This window comes from Haliotis rubra, unplaced genomic scaffold (assembly GCF_003918875.1).
Source record: "Haliotis rubra isolate DU_JTF1 unplaced genomic scaffold, ASM391887v1 Scf158, whole genome shotgun sequence".
NCBI lineage: Eukaryota > Metazoa > Mollusca > Gastropoda > Lepetellida > Haliotidae > Haliotis > Haliotis rubra.
This window is the reverse complement of record NW_025765536.1, coordinates 1478344-1502415: the sequence shown is the minus strand read 5'-3', so window position 1 is coordinate 1502415 and position 24072 is coordinate 1478344. Positions and strand designations below refer to the sequence as shown.

Genomic DNA, 24072 nt, shown 5'->3' with positions numbered 1-24072 from the left:
AACGATCCATCATAATATAACCATGATCTCTTTTGGAAAGGTATCAGTCCACATACTAACAGTAATAAGCACACTTTCTGAGGTGTATCTGTCAATATTCCTACAACAGTAATTACAATCAACTAAAACTGTACTTCACATGTTCATCTCAATGAATGTACTTTTGACATACACATGTGAAGACCCTGTTTGGATATATGGAGCAGTACTTAAAAAACCATTGTACCCTTCTGAGGAAATGTATAAACTATCTTTGAGTAAAACTGCCGGTATGTGTATCAATGACACACCTACACTTTCCCCTGTGTATGGATGAATTATACTACATTTGTAAGGAAACTATGGCAACGTGACCAGAAGTGGGGTAAAATATTAGACCATCACAGTATAAAGATAAGAAAAGCATGAAATGAATATAGAATATGTTTATAAAGCGACCCCTGTAAAAACCTTCAAAACTGATGCTAATTTATAAACCCATCAATACAGCAATCCAGATCGTAAATATCACTTTATATTATAGTTGTGCCATTGCTTGTCTTATTCTACTGAAACTGAAGAAAACTGGAAACTTTAAATGCAAAGAAACTATTGAGTTAGACTCCACCACATTCAGAGAGGACTCCACAAATGTTATGACAGAAACCACAAACTGTAGTCACTCAGGATTACATAATTACCATGTGTACACTGAAACACATGCATATGTACCTTGTGTACACTGAAACACATGCATATGTACCATGTGTACACTGAAACACATGCATATGTACCATGTGTACATTGAAACATGCATATGTACCATGTGTACACTGAAACACATGCATATGTACCATGTGTACACTGAAACACATGCATATGTACCATGTGTACACTGAAACACATGCATATGTACCATGTGTACACTGAAACACATACATCTGTACCATGTGTACACTGAAACACATGCATATGTACCATGTGTACACTGAAACACATGCATATGTACCATGTGTACACTGAAACACATGCATATGTACCATGTGTACACTGAAACACATGAAATTCACAACGCCTGGCAAGTGTTTGTTTATTTCTTGGTTCACAGACATTGTGTTGAATACTATATTGTCCTTGCAGCTGATATCTTTTAACTTGGGCATAAGTTTAACATGTCTTTACAAAATGTTTGACAGCAGCTTACAGATTACGTTTTTTCTTTACAACAATTCTTTTGATATTATCTAACAACAAATACAGAATACCATTACGATTAATGGTAAGGTTAACATTCAAATAACATTACTCTATAAATATACTGTGCATCAGTTAAGTAATGAATATTTGTCAACATTCAGTTTGCAAATCGGTCCTTTTAGACATGCTACTGATATGGCCTGTCTCAAATATCCCTTCCACAAAGCTGGCATGGCACACAGGTGATCGTAACTCCCACACTTTAACATAGAGCTGTGACTATCACTGTGCTATGATCGCTTTGTGTAACGGGTGTTAGGTGAGAGAAACCTGGGTATTATCTTCCAACAGATATATCCCAATTGCAATATCAGAGGTTAAAAGCCACGTAAGTCACACAGGCTTTAACAATAGCATCTAGTGATCAGCGCTCAATGTCGGTGTGGAATTACAATTTTTTTCCCCCAGGTTTTGAGTCTTGCCGAACCCACAGATAAGACATAATTGCTAACACTGTGAGATATCCTTTAGTCAGTAATATTTGGCAAATGTTAATAAGATGACATTTTCATTATGATTAGTTGTTAACTGATTATAACTAACTTAAAACATCTATGGTTTAAAACAGATGATAAAAGATGCTATTTATTGTCTTAAAGAGTAAATAACCCCAAAAAGTGATTTTGCTAGACAGAAAACTTGCAGATCTGTTACTCCCCAACAATTAAATAGGGAATTAAACTTTTATCTGACATCAAATATTTGAACTGACATCAGGATAAGCCTTTACATGTACATTCAACTGTACACAATCAAAAATCCAATTGGTAGTCAATCATAGATCTTCAGAAGAAAGAGAAACCATTCCAGAAAACTACTTGTTTGTATATTCAGTTTACAGTCAGGTTAACACATGTCCTGTACATGGTTACAGCTCACAGCACTACAGAAACATTAGACCGAGAAGAAGAGAATTAGTGTTATAGTAGAGCATTTTAGAAGAAGAACTACACTGGATTAAGACAGTCACTGATCCTAATTCTGCACAAGATTTGTAGAAGTTTACCCTTTTCACCGGGATCTGTAAATAACAAAATAAATGCTCAGCACTGACAGTATATGTCAGCTGGGATAGCATGGCTGACACATGGTGGCAGGTCACCAGCTGAAGCTCACATAAAATATCTCATATACAGCTGGTAACAGAAAACATCATCCACATTATCCAAAGTTGAAACTGGTCAGTCAGAGCAAAGCTCACAAGATTTTTTTTAATAAGTCTCTCTATTCAATACTGAAAGAAAATTAGTTGCACAATAATGCATACAAACAAAATTGATCAAGAAATAAAAGTAAAAATTCGAATTTCACCTGTAAGCATATGCATGTTGCTTGTTCATTTTTAGATGTATCCATCAGAAAGAGGATACTGAATGTCTGAGTTTTGTTTTCATTGACAGCCACCGATTATACAAGTCTACGATGTCTTTGTTGTGGGTATCTCAAGCACTGGATCGTCTGCATCAGATCTGATTCTTTACAAGCCCCCATCACATAGCAGAATATTGCATGGAATGGTGTTCATGAGAGTTGGTTTTTTGTGACTTTCTTCTTTTTCCCAAACCAGTTATCAGTAAGCACTGGTCCATACATGTAACCACATAATTTCCATTATCCAGTTTCTCAGGGGAAAAACATGCCAGACAATAGGATAGAACAGGCAGTCGTGACATAACTTCATCTTTACAAACATGAAAACATAACTGACCAGAGAGAAGCAAAATTGTTTTCCCTGCACCTATCTCCAAAACTTACGTTATTCTAGTCCCAAACAATCAAACTGTCTAGACATTTATATTGTCTCTACATCACCCACTTAACTAGGAAATATCAATTAACATGGTATAGAACTAGGAAATATCAATTAACATGGCATAGAACTAGGGAATATCAATTAACATGGTATAGAACTAGGAAATATCAATTAACATGGTATAGAACTAGGAAATATCAATTAACATGGTATAGAACTAGGAAATATCAATTAACTTGGTATAGAACTAGGAAATATCAATTAACATGGTATAGAACTAGGAAATATCAATTAACATGGTATAGAACTAGGAAATATCAATTAACATGGTATAGAACTAGGAAATATCAATTAACTTGGTATAGAACTAGGAAATATCAATTAACATGGTATAGAACTAGGAAATATCAATTAACTTGGTATAGAACTAGGAAATATCAATTAACATGGTATAGAACTAGGAAATATCAATTAACATGGTATAGAACTAGGAAATATCAATTAACATGGTATAGAACTAGGAAATATCAATTAACATGGTATAGAACTAGGAAATATCAATTTACTTGGTATAGAACTAGGAAATATCAATTAACATGGTATAGAACTAGGAAATATCTAGGTAAATATCAATTAACATGGTATAGAACTAGGAAGTATCAATTAACATGGTATAGAACTAGGAAATATCAATTAACATGGTATAGAACTAGGAAATATCAATTAACTTGGTATAGAACTAGGAAATATCAATTAACATGGTATAGAACTAGGAAATATCAATTAACTTGGTATAGAACTAGGAAATATCAATTAACATGGTATAGAACTAGGAAATATCAATTAACTTGGTATAGAACTAGGAAATATCAATTAACATGGTATAGAACTAGGAAATATCAATTAACATGGTATAGAATGACAACATGTGACTTAAGTCAGGACTTCGAGTGATGCTGATGAGTGAGTGACATCACAGTTCTCAGTTTGATGAGGGTTTGTTTTGTTTGCTGTTTAAGGCCACATTCAGCAATTTTCCAGCTATATGACAGCGACCTGTAAACCATCGCACCTGAACCAGACAATCCAGTGATTGACATGAGCATCGATCTACACAACTGGGATACGATGACATGCATCAACCAAGCCAGCGAGCCCGACCACCCGATCCCGTCAGTCGCCTCATATGACTAGAATGGGTTACTGAAGACCAATACTAACCTGCATCTTCACAGGTTTTGATGCATGTGGACAACTTGGCATGATACAGTTTTCGGACCTTTAAGAAATCATCATGTCTGAAGGATTAAGCTGTGTACTACGACTGTGTACAACTATTTCCAGGATCTCAGATGACCGACACCGGACTATTCATTCTGCTGTACAGTTTAAGAGATGATTTTCTAAACTAAAACTCTTTTCCCCCAACTTTGTAGCAGAACATAAAGGTCACTCACATACATCTGCAGATCTGACATTCATGGCTTCTGCCAATATACATAGAATCCATGTCTACTCATTCTACACCAGCAAGTGTATAATATGGCATCATGTGAAGGAGATACACAGCAACATTAGTGTACATATCTGAAAGTTGTTTTGACATGTATGCAGTGATGACAACCTTTCTTTCCTTTAAGTCAAAATTTCATGACTAAAAAACATGCGACATATGTAAGTAAGCCATGCTAGTTTTTCCTTACTTGTCACATTAATTTTTTTACTGCACCAAGCTAGAGCAGTGAATGATGTGATAATGCCTACTGTTAGCTTACATACACTCACAGCTATAGTTCAGCACTTAGGCACATGAATTAATTATTCTCACGCAACTCGGTGAAAAATCAACAGTTTATCCCTAAATCCACCATCAAAAGACAGCATTTTTCTACTTTCTCCACACTGCTTGCATACATCACATCCAACATCCAGGAGGGAAGGAGCAATACTTACTGCCAAATGGTTCCAGAATCTTATCCTCCCCTTGATTGAATGATCGTACAATCTTGTTGTTGGCCATGCACACATACTTATCCCCATCCTGGCCGTCCTCCTGCTTCACATTGGTAATATACAGATTACCCTTCCAATCCATCGTAATCCGATTATCCAAGTTCACAAAGTTAAACCCTTCTTCCGATTCCTCGTCCCGGTAGTCCGTGTCACCTTCAGATACAATAATCCAGCTGATTTTTGCTCTTGGAATGCTATTTGGAGGTGTACATGTAAGAATTTCTGATCGACCCAACAACGCCCTCTTGGTCTGAATCTCTGTGGTGGAGAAAGGGTCCATTCTTGCTAACTGCACATTTCTTTTAATTGAAAGAGATTTGCCGAAAATATTTTCAGCCACACACTGATATACCCCCTCATCAGTGGTCCGAGCCTGGTCAATGACCAAAGTACCCACATTAGACTGTAGGGTCATCCGTGCCTTGTTCTCTGTAGTACTCAGGTTCAGCTGAACACCATTTCTAAACCATCGATATCTGAAAATGAAGTCAAACCAAACTGTTTATCACACATAGGGAATGTCATACAAACAACATTGTACATCTTCATTGCATGTTGTGTCCAGCTACACCAACAACTCTCGATTACTGCTTCACTTCGGAGAGTTTCTAGGACATCTGTCCTGCCCCACAAGAAGCACACATGACACATGTGGTCTCACCTTAGGCAAGTGAGTTTGTTCAAAATTGCCGCTGTTCACCAAGCAGAAAATGGGTACATGGTGGGATAAGTTATGTGACTATTAACCTTCTAGTGCCGCACAGGCAGCTTGGGTTATCCAGGGTAGTGAGTTACAGCTTTGAGCTGTGCCTTGTACATGGAAAAGGCGCATATCATGAATTAACATTTATTATTATTATTATCATTAGAGTGCCACTTATGCACAGACCTTACTAGTCATGTGAGGGTTAACATGTCGAAATATACTTCTAGCTGAACATGCTTTACTAAATGGCTGAATATTGACGAGACAAAGTTGAACATTAATTTGGCTGTCCCTGTTACAGCTATAGTTACTGGAGCAATGTCAAGTTGATGTTGTATGCATGTAAATGGAGATATGACATTGGATCTGACAACCCATGTATCAGATCACGTAAAATACTCCAAGTTGGAAATGTTTCCTATAGGGAGGAATCTGAGTGAATGTTAATTTATGCAATTATCAGCAATTGTCCATGTAGGACAGCTGGGTCAGACAAACCAACATACAAAAGCATCAGCAAGGATAAATCCCAATGAGATCAGCAATGACACAGACCAACCACTCAAATCCTTAGAACTTTTAGTGAACATAGGTTTCTTTTAAGGAGAACACCCCCTTCTCCTCCCCATCACCTTCCGGTGCCCTCTGCCTACTTACACAGGCTCAGGTGATCCCTCTGCTATACAATCCAACTCTATCTTCTCCTCAGCTAAGTAATAAACATTCCTCTTAGTAGCTCTGGCAACACTGGGCGGCTTGGAGGCTGAAACAATGATAAAAAATATAAAATGTGTCAAGTTTTTACATACAGGAGGTAAAAGGACTGCTTAATGCAGGGAAAACTGAGCACTCAAGTACTGTCGGAAATAGAAACTGTATTTCTCATTGATCTCTACAATTTATGTGCATGTGTGAAATATCTGTTAAACTAAGTTCGGCCTAACTACAGTCTCAGTGGTAGGGACATAGGAAACGTAGAAAAAGGACTTTACTGAGGAGAGATTAGTACAGAAATGGGAAATGCAGGGGTTTTTTAAAGTCCAAAACGATTTATTGGGAACAGACCATGGCTTTATGCAAATTAGTGTGCGACGATATTGTATTACAAAGGACACTTTTTAAATGCCCAATTTGAAATTAGACTTAGCTTCATTATAAACGATAACTGGCATAAAAAATAATAACTGTCATGCTGAAACTATTAAAGATGTAGCTACTATGGAGTCTCACTGTCACTATAAAAAGAAACAGATAGGCTCGGGTTCGTCTCAAAAGCAAACCCTGGACGGGTGTCGCAGACGATCATTGGGGTCAGGCTGGGGGATAGAGATATCAGCTAAGATAAGATAATCCTTTAGGGCAATTATACTGGGGAAGTACACGGCATGTCATAACTGTTTACAAATAATATCCAGTCCTGTCGATTTTCGTGATCGGGTGGTCATGCCACCTATATATTTTGAGACATTTAATACGATGCATTTCTATGGTTATCAGGCATTATATTCTTTTACATATCTCAACATAAAATTTATGAAAGAAAGACACGTAAGATGTTAATCAATAGATGAGGCATAGTCAACACACATGAAAAAGCACAAAATATCTTTGAGATGACCCCTTGTGCCTGTAGGCAGCACATGCATTTCATGCCAGGTGAGTTGACGGTCCGTAATCATACCTGTCTGAGTGACCTAATTGCCATCTATAGTCTGATCTATTGTTTTCAGCAGCTATTCGTATTTTTTTCTAAGTTTTGCCTGATTTTACGAGTAAACATGCTTTTCTGGATATCCTATGACGCAGCCCACTGAATGCCCAGTTAGGCCGAAGTGGGTTATTTCGACATATGCTATTTGCAGTTGTGTAAATTTTAGGGATACAGAGTAACAGCCTAAAACAGTTTTTTTTCTATTTCCGACAGTACTTTAGATACCAGTACAGATGTGATTAGACTAAGGCTTAGTCTCTGAATATATATAATTTTTATAGTAACAAAGGAGCCCTAGGGAGACCAGAACCTGGGGAAATCTAGACTTGCTTCATTTAGGGCTTTAGCACTGCAGAGAGAGCTTGGCAGTAGGGAAAATAATGTGGTTCAGGGACTGTGAGACAGACTAAGATGTGATGTGCTTGTTACTCTACTAGACTTGGAGAGTGAGTGAGTGAGTTTAGTTTTACGCCACTTTTAGCAATATTCCAGCAATATCATGGCGGAGAACACCAGAAATGGGCTTCACACATTGTTCCCATGTGGGGAATCGAACCCGGGTTTTCCGCGTGACGAGCAAACGCTTTAACCATTAGGCTCCCCACTGCCCACTTGGAGAGAAAAACCACCAGTCACATTACCACCAGATATGTCTGTCCTGGAGTCCATGCTTGACAGCTATGCTGGCATGTTGTGTGACATTAACACCATAACTAGGACAAAACTACAATCATACCAATAATACTATAATATCAGTAATAGTATATTAATGAAACGAGAAAGTGAACAAATAAACAATTTAAGGACATCCATTAACAATATCAACAAAACTACAATGTCAATACAGCAATGATCACAACTGCAAATCATATCAATATAGCAATGATATAAACAATTATTATATAGGTAGATATTGTTTTACTCAGGTCAATAAAAACCGATATCGACCTCTACAAGAGTCTATAATTGTATACTATCACTAAAAGAATAATAATATAAACAACTATCAATAAAAGAATAATAATATAAACAACAAACTAGTTTAGCAATACCAATGAACAATATAATGGAATCAACAGCAGAACATCAGCTAAAACAAAATAAAATCAATAAAGTACCTTTGCTTCGTGCTGTTGGAGATAAGGGTAAGGGTTGTGTCTGTACTTACCAGGGTTAGACAGACTTTCTGTTGCTAGGGCCAGTCCTGTGGATAGGACCACCAGCACCAGGGCAGGAGGCAAACCTGAACCCATTGTTAACTCAGCATTGGTCCCTCTCTACTGCACTACCTGCAACATAATCCCAGAGTCACATGTCTACCTCATACAACTATTCTGTTTTCACAACTATATTATCTATAAACCCAAAATCATTTGTGCCTCAAGTTGCCCCTCTCTACTGCACTACCTGCAACATAATCCCAGAGTCACATGTCTACCTCATACAACTATTCTGTTTTCACAACTATATTATCTATAAACCCAAAATCATTTGTGCCTCAAGTTGCCCGTAGACTTTTACAAATCAAACAGAAGGTTGTCCACCTTCAAACAAGTCTTTGTTGTTTTATATTTTGGCAACGAGTAGCAGCAGCAGCAGTGATGGCACTGCTCTAGTTGAACACTAGGTGGCGTGCACATTAATGCTCGAAGACATACAGCAATAGAACCTGGGAGGCTTGTTGTGTGTTTGCCATATACCTGTTGTCTGATATCAAGCCAGTCCCTCACATGGAATGTTGATCATTATAAACACCCCAACTGTTTTCTTAACATCTGTAGCTCCAAAATGTCATCTTGTGAAAATATTGTGTAACCGTGGTAGCACTCAAAATCACGACTCCTGACCTTTCCAGTCACCAGAGGGAAACAGGAGTTTGGAATCCATATCTTTAACATACAATCAATAATAAAAATAAGCAGGGTCCTGGGGACTCGGGGCATATTTTTTTGAGAGTCCATTTCCAAAATTGGGAGTCAATCAATGTGCATGAAATCAATGATAATGGATGCTTCCCATTTGATAATGGTTACGTTATTTTATGTGTTACTTTCAATGTCATTAGAATAATGATTGTAAATAAAATGTTTTACATTTTAATATGGGACGTCATTACAAACTCAGAAAAGTCTTTCCCAGAAAAAAATTATATTGCGTCCACAAGGACTCACAGGGTTTTAGTTTGGGGGTACTTCACCAAATTTCTGCGTCCAATATGCAGGAATCTTGCTTCCCGTAAAACCCAGAATAAGTATTCTGTTTGGTAACAGAAATTAATACTTTGTAAATCTCTAATCAAGTTGATACAATAAATGTTTAAAATCCTGTCTTCTCATTGTCCAATTTCACTATGGTAACTTTAACAACTGTAAACATTCCTGGGGCCTAAATAATCATTTTAGTATCGGAAATCATAACATTGTATGTATACAGTATTAGACTAATATTTACTGATGCTCTGGTATCATGATACAAGACAACATCACTAATAAAGGGTGTATTATATAGATCATGATGTTTAGAAATTTAAGAAGTTGTCTACTAGCAAGACACTTCTTATCAATACAACATTATCTTTATTCACATATACCTGTACAAGTTAGGCCAGTACAGTATCACAGAGGCAGGGTACACATGGTAAGTGTATGAACACAACGATCACAGAGGCAGGGTACACATGGTACGTGTATGATCACGATCACAGGGGTAGGGTACACATGGTATGTGTATGATCACGATCACAGGGGTAGGGTACACATGGTACGTGTATGATCACGATGATCACAGAGGCAGGGTACACATGGTACGTGCATGATCACGATGATCACAGAGGCAGGGTACACATGGTACGTGTATGATAACGATCACAGAGGCAGGGTACACATGGTACGTGTATGATCACGATCACAGGGGTAGGGTACACATGGTACGTGCATGATCACGATGATCACAGACGCAGGGTACACATGGTACCTGCATGATCACGATGATCACAGAGGCAGGGTACACATGGTACGTGCATGATCACGATATCACAGAGGCAGGGTACACATGGTAAGTGTATGATCACGATGATCACAGTGGTAGGGTACACATGGTAAGTGCATGATCACGATGATCACAGGGGCAACACATTAGGAACAGCTTCCACAAGAGTTATGGCATCTGTTGTTCTTGGATTGAATCAATTCCTGGTTTGTGCACTCACTGTTCAAATATCACATCTAACAGACACAAGCTCCTATCATGTTGTCAGCAAACTGAAGACATCAAGAACAGTCAGCAGAACAATCTGTTAGCCCAGTGTTTCCACAACACTGAATTGTGGTGTTCATTAGCAGTACTGGACCAATGTTGAGGTGTGCATGGTGGCGGGTCCTGCACTGCTGGCAAAACGGGGAGAAGTGAACTTGTACAAAAGAGTGCTCGCCATGCCACTGGGAAGTGGGGGCACAGACATGCACACTGTCACATATTGTGTGGTCATAGATATGCTCAATGTCACAAATTTTGTCTGTTTCTGTTACCAGCTACTAGACTGCAATAATGGACCTGATGACAATAGACAACCTGGCCTAATGGAATTCCACACTGCAACTTCCACATTCAACCTTTTCAAGCGTCTGCCTACTGATAATATTTTGTTCTGATGTTGTGATGCATATCCCAGTTCCTGTCAGTCCAGATAGGTGGTTGCAATTAACATGGGTCATGTTCACCCCAACAGGCTTGGGTCAAGCTCTGCAACAGTGATAACTGCCACTTCAAACACATGTGAAGGTTGGAACAACTCTCAAACTAGAGGCGCTTCCTGTAGAACAAACAGAGCCACGCTTGTCTTGTTTGGGTAAAGGTTAAATGATGTTTCACTTTATTTTTCAAGGTCTGGGAGAATCCTTTCCCTTGCCCTCAAGTTGACGTCTGCTGATGTGGGCAGTACTGAAAGTCACTAGTAATTCATCGCACTTCTAAAAATGTCTAAATTAAACAATTTAATTATTTTATCCAGCAAATAGTTAATGAGCAAAGACATTTGTTTGCAAAAATCAGACTTTTGAAATTCAATGCTGCAGCGGCCATCTGAAAATGGCAACTTTGGTGTTGATATGAAACAGATATCACAACGTATAAATTGAACAATGAAAGCATGTATGTACAAACTCTGATATGTACAGCCAAGAGTCTGCCATAAATTGGAAGAGGACCCGGTTTGGCAGACAAATGAGTTGACTCCGGTGCTGTTCAGTGTTGAGCTGAGGTACATTTCTACTGCACCCGACAACTACAGCTGCAGACCTCACACCACTGTACTCCGCACCATCAGTCAATAACATGTGCCCACATGTACTGCAGCAATGATTGTGAGAGTGCTCACCAGTACTCTGCTGGTGGTCACAGATGGCATATGCTAAACGCATTACAATGAAATACATTCACAATACGTCCATAAACATGCTTCCATATTCCACTACAGTCAGACCTGGCAGAACAAAGAAGATTCACTGATTCATTGACAATAAAGACTAGCTGACCAATTTCTTGGGAAAACCAAACTCAATCAATTGAACAAAAACATGAGGGAAAATGGATGCTCAGCCAGTAACCAGCTACAAGAGAAATCAGGACCATAAACTACTCATAATTTATTGTCAGTTGGTTAAAAACTAAATAGCTTTACACCATCCCTAAAAAAACAGTATGATACAAAGTGAGTGTTCAGTTTTACGCCACTTTTGGCAATATTCCAGCGATATCAGAGGGGGGACACCAGAAATGGGCTTCACACATTGCACCCATGTGGGGAATCGAACCCGGGTCTTCGTCGTGATGAGCGAACACTTTAACCACTAGGCTACCCCACTGCCCCGTATGACAGAAAGCATCTATGTCTGAGTTACATACATAGAACACATTAATACCAGTAAGAAGTGTCACAAAATGGCCAGATATGCAATTCTGCTTTCCTTGACAGATCAGTGTGAAGACAGTGAATCAAAAAGGGTGGTAAAAAGACAAGGATCACAAGCACAACCTTCAGTTCATGGCAGAAAGTGGCTGAACAGGAAGCTGTAGAATGTCCATAACCTTGAGTCACTCAGATAGATGAGCACTCTGGTGAATCCATTCAGCAGATATCAGCATAGGGTACATCTCATATGTACCCATGAAGATCTAGGTTAAAATTGCTCTCCTGTAACCCATGATAGATGTTAGAGACGACTAACGGGATCGAGTGGTCAGGCTTCCTGACTTGGTTGACACATGTCATCGCATCTCAACTGTGTAGATCGATGCTCATGATGTTGATCATTGGACTGTCTCGTCCAGACTCCAGACTGTAGTATTTACAGTCTGCTGCCATATAGCTTGATTGTTGCTGAGTGTGACATTAAACAACAATCAAACAAACAAAATCAAAATATTTGATACAGCAACATCATGTTTCCCCAGGTCCTAAACCAAGCACTTCCTGTATGCATTATTCTGGAAAGTTTCAGGGCAACTTACACTAAACAACAAACTGATTTGTACATCATAATCTGAATTCAATACCATAGCTCCATACAAAACATGCACAACACTGAGACAGTTCTCTGATGAAGGAGATTCGTAACATTGGTAATGATGATTGTCACTGCTTCAGTGGGTAACCAGTCTGCAATGAATGCCATCTACTTCTCTCCAGTTAAAACATTTAATATGGGTTTCAGTAAAAACATTCCCTCTGTGTATCTGCAGAAAGAAATAGGAAGCAAACTCCATTTTCTAACACCTGACTACCTACCTTAACCAATTAGTCCTGAGCAATGTGTAGAGGTGTATCCTATTCAGCACATGTAATCCCCAGCATGCTCCCTTTAACACCTATAGATACATGTGAAATGTGTCTGGACCATCCCCAGCCTATAACCACATGGGACAGAGCTCTCTCAGCAGGTGCTTGCTCAGCCCAAGGGCATCATCAGTAGCTATCACTAATATCTCCAGTCCTGCTTAGGAAGGGACTACAATACCTCCTGATGATATCTCCAGATCTCTATTGTGTTGGCTTCAAGAGAACCAATTCTCAATATTGCACCAATGCTATCTTGATGACATCTCGGTCCTCACCCAGGATCCATAGGTCAATACAGCAGGGGTGATATCTCCCATATCTCCCTGGACACTCGGAATAACCTGACCCAGGTATCTTTTCCTCATCAAAATACCCCATGCTTTACTGCCCTGGGACATTTACATCCTACTAAGACAGGAGTGGGCAAACATGGCCATATTCCCTGGTCAGTGTGGTCATCTGGATGATCACTTTGATGGTACAGTTACGATGGCCATGTGACTACTTGAAGTGACATGGGAGCAGTCAAGTGTGGCCATCTGGACACTTGACCCCCACAATGCTCTTAATGTAGTACTTAAGTTACATGCAGGTGCACAACAAGCCATAAGACACAATCACCCTTTATCTGCAGGTTCACCTTTCACCCCACTTCACATTGCAAAACAAATATATACTAAGCAAATGGTATTTTCTGTTTAAAATGAAATCATGAATTTCTCATTAGACTACCGGTATTTGAATTTTTTCTGAGTATTAAAGCAAGAAGGTATATTATTAGTTATTTTTCCTGGGATTCTTGGTATCTTCCAGGGTGTGTTACTGATAAAGAAATACCAGGGAATCAGGAACCCTGTGTCTGTGAGATAACCTTTCCGATACTGCCTCCAGTGTGGGCACACACCCATGAGGAGAAGGTTGGTGCAATGTAACCTGATGCATCCTTTGTCTACCTCCCAATTGTTCTGACTCACCATGTGCATCTGCCACTTACACACCTACACCACACAGAACTGCCCTAACGAATTGAGTTTGGCCAATTACCTCATTGACCTTCACACCTACCACAGCCAGACAAATGGTACCGTTGTGTACAGGCAGTGGTGGAGGTAATTTACGCCAACAAGTCTCGCTGACTCCTTTCATACAGTGGCCATGGTTGGAAGAATTAATAGAATAATGGTAAGTGCAGCTATCATGTTATGAGTATGTCCTCGAATGTCAGATTGCTCTGCACACCTTCAGTGTCACATCACGTAGGGTGCCAACCATGCTGATGTCTTCCTTGTACCACGGTCCAGTTAACTGCTTCCTGCATCATAGATCTCATCCAACCAATTAACTTTGAAGACAAAATGGTTGCATCAAGTCATCTTGCAAAAAGGAATGAACTTATACACAAAGATTACTCAGAGACACACATAAATGCTCATCGGAACATCTCTCTATCTGTGTGTTCCTCTTACAAAATCTACAAGCATAAATGTAACAGTAATCTGCATTGAATGAACTATAAATAACTCCCCAAACACCTTGTATGTCCGGGATTAGTTGTATAACATCTGACATCTACGGCTAATACAAGGATTGTGAGGGAACCTTTACTAGCTACACCCACTCAACTTGACATGACTCATTCTGATGATTGGAAATGAAAGCCTTTAAATAATTAAATCTGTCAACATGTACAGCAGCAATGGATGGCTTCCACTATTTACTTGAACCCTTGCCTTGATTCTCAGACACATATCACATTCCATTATACAGAGGAACTGAACTTACAAGTCTTCATAGATATGTCCATCCATATCTTCAACACTCAGCAGGCAACTGGTACTCAACTAAGAATCACCTCCACCAAACTGCTTACAATGAAATCTTCCCCAGACTTACAACATTACTGGTTCATTCAAACCTTGGGTCAACACTCCTACCAGCTGACATGAGTCAACACGCTGCCACGCCCACTTCCACAGTGTGAGCAAGTCAGTGGTTCCAGCAGTCCACAGGTCAGTCTCAGCAGTAGCAGTACAAATGGTAGCACACAGGCATCCCCCACGATAAGACCCTGACGACACTACCTGTACCTATTATAACACTTCCTTGTCTCTGTTCCGATATTCGACCCCCACAATAAGACCCTGACGACACTACCTGTACCTGTTATAACACTTCCTTGTCTCTGTACCGATATTCATTGGTAAGGATAAGACCCTGACGACACTACCTGTAACTATTATATCACTTCCTTGTCTCTGTTCCGATATTCGACCCCCACAATAAGACCCTGACGACACTACCTGTACCTATTATAACACTTCCTTGTCTCTGTTCCGATATTCATCCCCCACGATAAGACCCTGACGACACTACCTGTACCTATTATAACACTTCCTTGTCTCTGTTCCGATATTCATCCCCCACGATAAGACCCTGACGACACTACCTGTACCTATTATATCACTTCCTTGTCTCTGTTCCGATATTCAACCCCCACAATAAGACCCTGACGACACTACCTGTACCTGTTATAACACTTCCTTGTCTCTGTACCGATATTCATTGGTAAGGATAAGACCCTGACGACACTACCTGTAACTATTATATCACTTCCTTGTCTCTGTTCCGATATTCAACCCCCACAATAAGACCCTGACGACACTACCTGTACCTGTTATAACACTTCCTTGTCTCTGTACCGATATTCATCGGTAAGGATAAGACCCTGACGACACTACCTGTAACTATTATAACACTTCCTTGTCTCTGTTCCAATATTCAACCCCCACAATAAGACCCTGATGACACTACCTGTACCTATTATAACACTTCCTTGTCTCTGTTCCGATATTCATCCCCCACGATAAAACCCTGACGACACTACCTGTACCTGTTATAACATGGGACACTTACGTCAATATGCTCTCAGTAATACATGCCTGATAGTGTATTTCTCATGAGGGCATATGGAATGTTCGCAAGGATACAACAACCAGCCTCACACACATTACTGGAGACAAAGGCCTGTGTGATGACTGTGTCCCTTCACACCTCAGTAGAGTCCTGCTCCTCTTCCTATGAGGATACCTCACTCAATACCTCCTTGGGAATTACTGTGGTTGATGGTAACAATTCAAGAAGATTAATGTACACTCTCCTCTTTTGATTTTCTTCAACTTCAGAGGAACAAAGAAGTAGATTAAGAACATTTACAACACAAAAGTTGACTGCTCAGAATTAAGTACAAAGGCTGCATCGCGAGTCACAAAGAACTGTGGGAGTGGCGGGTGGAGCTGGGTGATCTAAGGTGACGTGTTGACAGTGTAAAAGCTAGTGATGGACTCATTATTCCACTCTGCCATGATCAATGATCGACCATATGTTCCAAGCTGTGAGTAATAGTTGTAGTTGTGCAAATTAACATTGTCATTTAGACATCTATTGATTTTATGCAAATTTTGGTGACAGAAAGCCTGAAATGTACTTGCAACATGTGTGATTCACACTCTGCCCCTAGAGCATAATACTGCATGATATGTTACTTCTGTCAGTCACATCAGCCTTGTAACAATCTATAATAACACACAATGGTTGCTGCGGTTGCTATGGATACTGTACATTTCACTCAATTCACTCTGTAAATGGCTGTAGCATCAATGTGAAGGGTATTTTACATAATTCTGATTCATGCAGGGACTGAATCTCAATCACTAAAAGTGGGAAACATCCTTAAAGCAGAAATATCACGAGGAATGCCAAATGTCACAAGCAGACAAGGACACCCAGAAACTCAATATTCATTGGATTTGTGTCCCTCAGAGATTCACTTACTTGGTGAGTCACCAGGAGATTAGTGGCACATCACTGCGTCATACACACTGTTGATGAAACACATAAATCTTTGCCTCTATAACAATCAAAAGATGTGAGTTTTCGGCATATAAGCCTAGAATACAGGGTATCACAATTAGATAAGGCTGTTTGTTGCCTGGTCAGACTCAATCCTTGATGAGGTTGGGACTAGAGGTGTGACGATACGGAAATGTCACGATACGATACGTATCGCGATATCTTGGAACGATACGATTCGATTCTATACATATCACGATATGCTATCTTTAGTTATTTTCTTTAAAAAGTATATTTTGATAGCAAGTAACAGCGTAAATTTTTACATTAACATTAACAATTGTATGGTCAACGATTCATATCACGATATCGATGAAAAGTATCGATATACTAGTATTTATCGTCAGATAAAGTATCACGATTATCGATACTACAATATGCTTTGTTTCAACTCAGAACATTGTCACATAATTCCTGATTCATTGAACAAATAAATCCCAACAAGTGAAATAATGAGGTCATGCAATCTCCTGACACAAAGATTGGAAGTCATGAAGGTATTCTGGGCAATATTACTTTAGCTGATAGTGTGTGATTACGGTTTTAGGCCGCTGTTGTAATATTCCAGCAGTATTTATTGGAAGAAACACCACACAATGGCCTTACACACTGTACCTATTTAGGGAATGGAGTGTACATATCTTCAGCATCACAAGCAAATGCTTAAACCATGAAGTTACGCCACAATCCAACTGCAGCTCATTAATACAAATGTTAAATCAGGAGCTTCTATTTTATGCTGTACACACTGACAGATATACATAGACCAATACAAACACAGATCAAGTAGCGATAAACCTGGCCATGTCACATACAAGATGTGTCTTCCCCCCGACTAACAGTGAAACGGTATTGCATTCTTCCTTCTGCTTGCCGCCCACTTGTATCTCATCAAATCCGCGTCTCGGTAACAATGATTATTCAATATGGCTTCCAGATGGCTTGTGTGCCTGGGGAAGTTGCTGGTGTCAGAAGTACGATATGGGTCAAGGGAGAACACCCATTACCTGCCGATCCCGGCACAAGGAACGGCTGCTTCTCGTTTCACCAATACCATCCTCAGTACAGCGGAACTTGGCCCTTCCAGTCTCGTAATGATTATGGTATTTTGAAACATTTATCAAAGTTACTGAAATATTAAACTTACTGACTCGCAGATTGATGGTTATAATTTGACAAATATCAATATTAGCCGTGGGAATCCTGTTTTTGGAATTTTCATACAGCATTATGTATGGATGAAAATGATTAACAACATGGATAAGATAGGGTACCATAAGGTTTCCAGGCACTCAACTGACTTCAGTTTATGATCAGCTACCATAAGTAGTTTGTTTACATTATCGTCCACACTATGTACCTATTATTGAAACGACAATTCAAAATACATATCAAATCATTGAACATTGTAAGGGGAAAAGCACTTCTTTTTCTCCATTCTTGTTTACTCAGGATACTAAATTTGGTGCCTGTCAGTAAATTGAGATATAAAAGCAATAGTTTCTTAAAACTTAAGAATGCACTGAATGAATACTGAAGTTTACATGATAAAAGCATTAGCTTCTGTATATGTCCTAGTTTTTCAGTTTCCCAGTCACCACAGCTTAGGACAGAGTTCTAATCCTAATGACCTTAACTGGGAAATTTGAATTTCCAATTTGGGAGTTTTCACTAACTTTTGTTTTATATGTTTATATTTAACTTGAATATCCACCTGTGCGAACACCTAATTGTAAATATGCATGTAGAACAACCAAAACAAATATCAGACAATGAAATAATTAGAATTTGACAGATGAAGTTTTGAGTGAAACTGTGCTAAAGACCTGTTGATACTTCAGGTGTAGTAATGACACAGGTATGTAGTATGCAGACAGGTATGTTTCTGAATACATCTCATTCACTTCCATAATCTTCAAATTGGGAACAAGATCCTATCACAATTAATCAAAAGTTCAGAAAGGCCCTGCAGATAATGTAACCAAGGCTTTTGAGTGTCAATGGCTCCTCTGAGCTCTTTATCTCAATCCATGTTCGTCAGTGTGTTGGATCTCCCTAACACCCTCCCCACTGATCACCTTGTCCCCTCAATAAGGTTCAGGAGTTCACACGTTGCAGTACAAACTGTTCTAATCCAGTCAATCAATTGGTCTTTTGGCCAGGATTAGTGTCCCAAGAGGTGATACCACCGATACAATGAACCCCTGAGCTGCAGGTATTGTCTGTACAGGGCCCTCCCATGACCCCCAGAACCCCCGGGATAAACACTTGGTTTTGTTGTATGTCTTCCATTTCAATGACCCTCTGAAAACAGAGTAAACCAGACACTACTTTTCCAGGTGACAGATTTCTGAGAAAAGTCTGCTTCATGCAGATGCTCATAATGATAATTGTCTCTAAATATGGGTTTTCAGATAAACCAGGATACAACAAAATAAATGTATATTCTGCCACATTGTATGATTCTGCATCAACCTATCAAGCTTGCAGACCATTGTTGTAGATGTGTAAACATGTCACAATACTTAATACCTCATTTCTGTATGGAATAATAACATTTTTATCAACCTACCAAATAATCCTAATATTAAACCTACCAAATAATAATTTCTAAATCATACAGCAAGTTGATAACAAGTCATATATCCACACTTAAATATCGAGCTTAATGCTTGGCTCACAACTCACAAATCTCTCTTGTAGTAATGGTTTTCGGTCAATTCCAGCAAAACGTCAGTATGTAATTACCAATGATTTCATGTTTATCACACAGCTAGAAATCTTGTTCAAGTGTAACTGTCCACCATCCAACTGGCTGCATGTCTGAACTGGCAAATGACAGTCAAGTTTATTTCACCTCAAGAATGGAAACAATTGCTGATATATATCTTCTCAGCAATTTCAGATTAGAATAAGATTGTATTACAAGAAAGAATCCTTATTGAGTTCTCAGAAGAAATCACAAATCTTCCTTATCTCTAAAAATATCAGGCAGTTTTCCCCCTGCAGCAGAGAGAAGATAGCACCATGTGTATATTCTGGTCGGAAGGAAATGTAAAGAATGTGCTAAGTCCTCACTTTGTAGCACATCAGTTCCGTTGTAGCACTGTTCTTACATGCTGTGATTTGTACTCGTGTACCTGAAGCAGGGTGATGTACATTCTCAGATTTACAGTTGAGTTCGTTATTTTACTGCTGCAATCAGCAATATTCGAGTTTGATTGTTGGTTTGTTCTTACACGCAACACTCAGCAATATTCTACCTATATGGTGGCGGTCTGTAAATAACCAAGTCTTCCACCAGACAATCCAGTGATCAACATCATCAGCTCCGTTGTAGCACCGTTCTTACACGCTGTGGTATGTACTCGTGAACTTGAAGCTGGACGATGTACATTCTCAGACATACAGTTGAGTTCGTTATTTTAATGCTGCAATCAGCATATTCCAGATATCTAGCTCATGGTGATAACGAAGAAATGAAGTATACAAATAATCCTGATTGACCTCATCGAATTGGGATATGCTGACATATAATCAAACATGAAACTTCACTGCCCACCCGATCATTTAGTGGCATCTTCAGACAACAATGGGTTGCTTGGGACCTACCCCAGGGTACAAACTGGGGTATGTACTGTAATTAGTGGGTGATTATGGTTTTAGCAATATTCAAGCAATATCATGGCAGGGCAATACCAGACATGGTGTTCACCAGGAATGTATAGTTTGTTTTTTCTCCATTTACAAACAGACTATAGAATAACAATATTCCTGAGTTCTCTTAAGATTAATTAAGCGTACTCACAACAACATATATATGGAACGATATCAGCACGCCCTATTGTCTGCATGGATGTGTCTGTAGTGCTATACATTCCCTGTTGTACAGACATGAATAGACTGTTATTGAGGAAGTCAACATTGTGGAGATCAATACCTTCAATATTCATAACAACTAAACCTTCATTATTTCAATCAATATATCAATAAACAATTGAGCATTTCACTTAACATATTTGCCTCATAAGTAGCCAATACAAGCCTTTGTTACAGATTTGCTGACTGTTCTACAGAGCATGTAATGGTTACTTTTCAAACATTCCCCACATATTATCTTTTAACGTCTAACCTCATGATAATGCCGATCCTTGTTTTTGACTAGATGATATCTGTCACATAAAACAGGCAGACCTATGATGTCCACTCTGCCACCACGATCTCCTCTCAAGACAAGTGTACACAGAGTCACGGGTGACTGGGCAGGTCTCTGTGCGACATTGTTACACAGACACATGAGGTGTACCTTCAACCGGAGGAGTCCACAACAGAGGTATGACAGTATGTGAATGGTAGTCTACTTGGTTCACAGTCCCCTGACAATACTATCACGGGAACATCAGGGAGGGAACGGGACAGACAGTGGATGTATTCTGGTGTCTGGTGGCACTTGTCACTGCCTTCAACCAGGCACTGCAGTTGTGGCCCATTAATTATACGTCCATTAATTATAACAAGGGTCATGCTCCCTACAATACAATAGATGTGAGGTGAAATTGGGTTTAACGTCGTTCTTGAGAATATTTCGCTCATATGACGACGTGCATGCATGTGTATGTGTAGGTGCGGCTGCTTGTACTAGCCCAGACTGAAGCTGGTTTTATAGTGCTAGCCCACTGAGATACCATGCCGCAGTGAAGCATGAATACCCCACTCAGACACATTATACTCCGAGCCGACCAGTCCTTGATGTACCCATTAATGCCGAACGCCAGGCAGGGACCAACAAGTACCATATTTTAACGTCTTTAGGTATGACGCGGTCGGGGATCGAACCCACGACCTTCCGCCTCTCCGGGTGGACGCTCTAACCACTACACCACGGAGGCGGTCACAAAACAATAGACTTGTCCGCTTTTCTTGTATGGATCCAACTGATAGTCAAACATAAGTCAATACGTCTATTCTGTGTACTGATTATTTTGAGTATGTTTTTAGAAAAGATGCCAGTATCCCCTTCCAGTACTGCCCATACTTGATCTACATCCAGACACTTGGGTCATACATCTTCACTGAATGTTCACTACTCACATTTAACTATTTTCCATGCATCAATACTTACTTCAACCAGGGATATTAAGGTCTATAGTTTGTTCCCCACAAAACTGGGTCAACCATCAATATTGTAATTGTAAGACGGGATTGTAGAAAGGGATCAGGAAACGCTGGACACCGACTGCTGTCCCCTATGTTGCTCCAGAGTGTGGGTCCCTCCACAGCTATTGATACTGAACCACAGTCAAAACAGCCTGCTGTCAAACATTGATGTGCCAAAATCAAGCCTTCATCGATGCAACAGTATATTATTGTGGTTATAACAAACCTCAGGTGTCATGAAGTATAGTTCCTTCAACTTCAACACAACTGTGTTTGGCTGCATTTATAAATTATTGGATATCTGTAAACTCTTAACTCCATCTCTTTCATTGAGCACTGCCACAATTTGATCAAGTGGCACCACTTATAATACTGCCAGGGCCATGTTGACAACAGTACTGATACCAGCTCAACACATCAGTGTCATATGCTTAGCAGTGTTCACGAACAGCGTCTGACCCTCTGACAAATCCCTCTGACAAATCCGGCAGATTCGCCAATTGTCCGATAGAAGTCTACAACCCGCCGGCCCCAGTGTCTGACTGTATATTTCACAATAACTTTGACTGATGCTGTTATATGTGACATGTGACACTTGTTTGCTGCTCATAAATCTTATGTTTGTTAATAATTTCAATGCCAATTATAAGAAATGTTAAATCTGAAATGTGTGTTTAATTTTATTCTATGGGTCCTGTGAATTTTCAATGGGTCAGAGAGACATCTGAAACTTACAGGACCCAAAGTCCTGCTACTTTGAAACACCATTCGTGAACACTGTGCTTAGCTGCATCAAAGCATGTAAAGGTGTATGGTGCCAGTGAAGAATAGAAAATACTGCTGTCTATTAGACAAAGTTTGCCCTGTGAGTATTTGGGATAGAATGTGATATATTCCTGTACAAAAGTTATATGGTGACGGTATGTCAATGTTAGGCTCCTCTAAAGATTCAGTTCTTCTACGTTTGTTGAGTTTGTTGTTTATACCACACTCAGCAACAACCCCACAGTTTCTTCAATGTGGTCTGTGTGACTGATCTGGCTGATATGTAGAGGTGTGTTACATGGAGATGTACCTGAGAAAGTGTATGGGTGGTCTCATCTATCGATTTGTCAATAAGTATCTAATTCAGCTGTGCACATGATGCAAGAGCGCACACATGACCAATCCCAAGTCAGTGTGGATGAGCTCTAATGGGGTATAACATGGGGATGCACCTGACCCTGACATATCTCACACAATCATCAATGAACACCACTGGTAGTGGAGTGTACATGCAGTACAGAACGCACAGATCCATGAGACACTGCCAGGGCCAGGTCTGGATGGGCATAATGAAGAAACACACCACACACAGCAGTGTATGCTATAACAACAGATGCAGGTAGCACCAGTCTGGGTAGTTGTAGTCAACAAGCTATAACAACAGATGCAGGTAGCACCACAGTCTGGGTAGTTGTAGTCAACAAGCTATAACAACAGATGCAGGTAGCATCACAGTCTGGGTAGTTGTAGTCAGCAAGCTATAACAACAGATGCAGGTAGCATCACAGTCTGGGTAGTTGTTGTCAGCAAGCTATAACAACAGATGCAGGTAGCATCACAGTCTGGGTAGTTGTAGTCAGCACAACAGATGCAGGTAGCATCACAGTCTGGGTAGTTGTTGTCAGGGCTAGATGCAGTAGCACCACAGTCTGGGTAGTTGTAGTCAGCAAGCTGTAACAACAGAGCAGGTAGCACCAGTCTGGGTA

The 24072-nt window shown here is 39.7% G+C and overlaps 1 protein-coding gene across 1 annotated transcript in view; it reads right to left on the bottom strand.

The window, feature by feature from the left end:
- The window catches only part of LOC124271145 (neuroglian-like), a 70514-nt gene that overhangs the window by 22327 nt on the left and 24115 nt on the right, over positions 1-24072 (bottom strand). Inside the window, exons 3-6 of the mRNA XM_046706211.1 lie at positions 8588-8708; positions 6366-6471; positions 4943-5478; positions 2243-2257 (exon numbers count right to left, since the gene is read on the bottom strand). Coding sequence (XP_046562167.1) covers positions 2243-2257; positions 4943-5478; positions 6366-6471; positions 8588-8672 — 742 coding nt within the window. The 5' untranslated portion in view covers positions 8673-8708. The remainder of the gene's footprint in view (positions 1-2242; positions 2258-4942; positions 5479-6365; positions 6472-8587; positions 8709-24072) is intronic.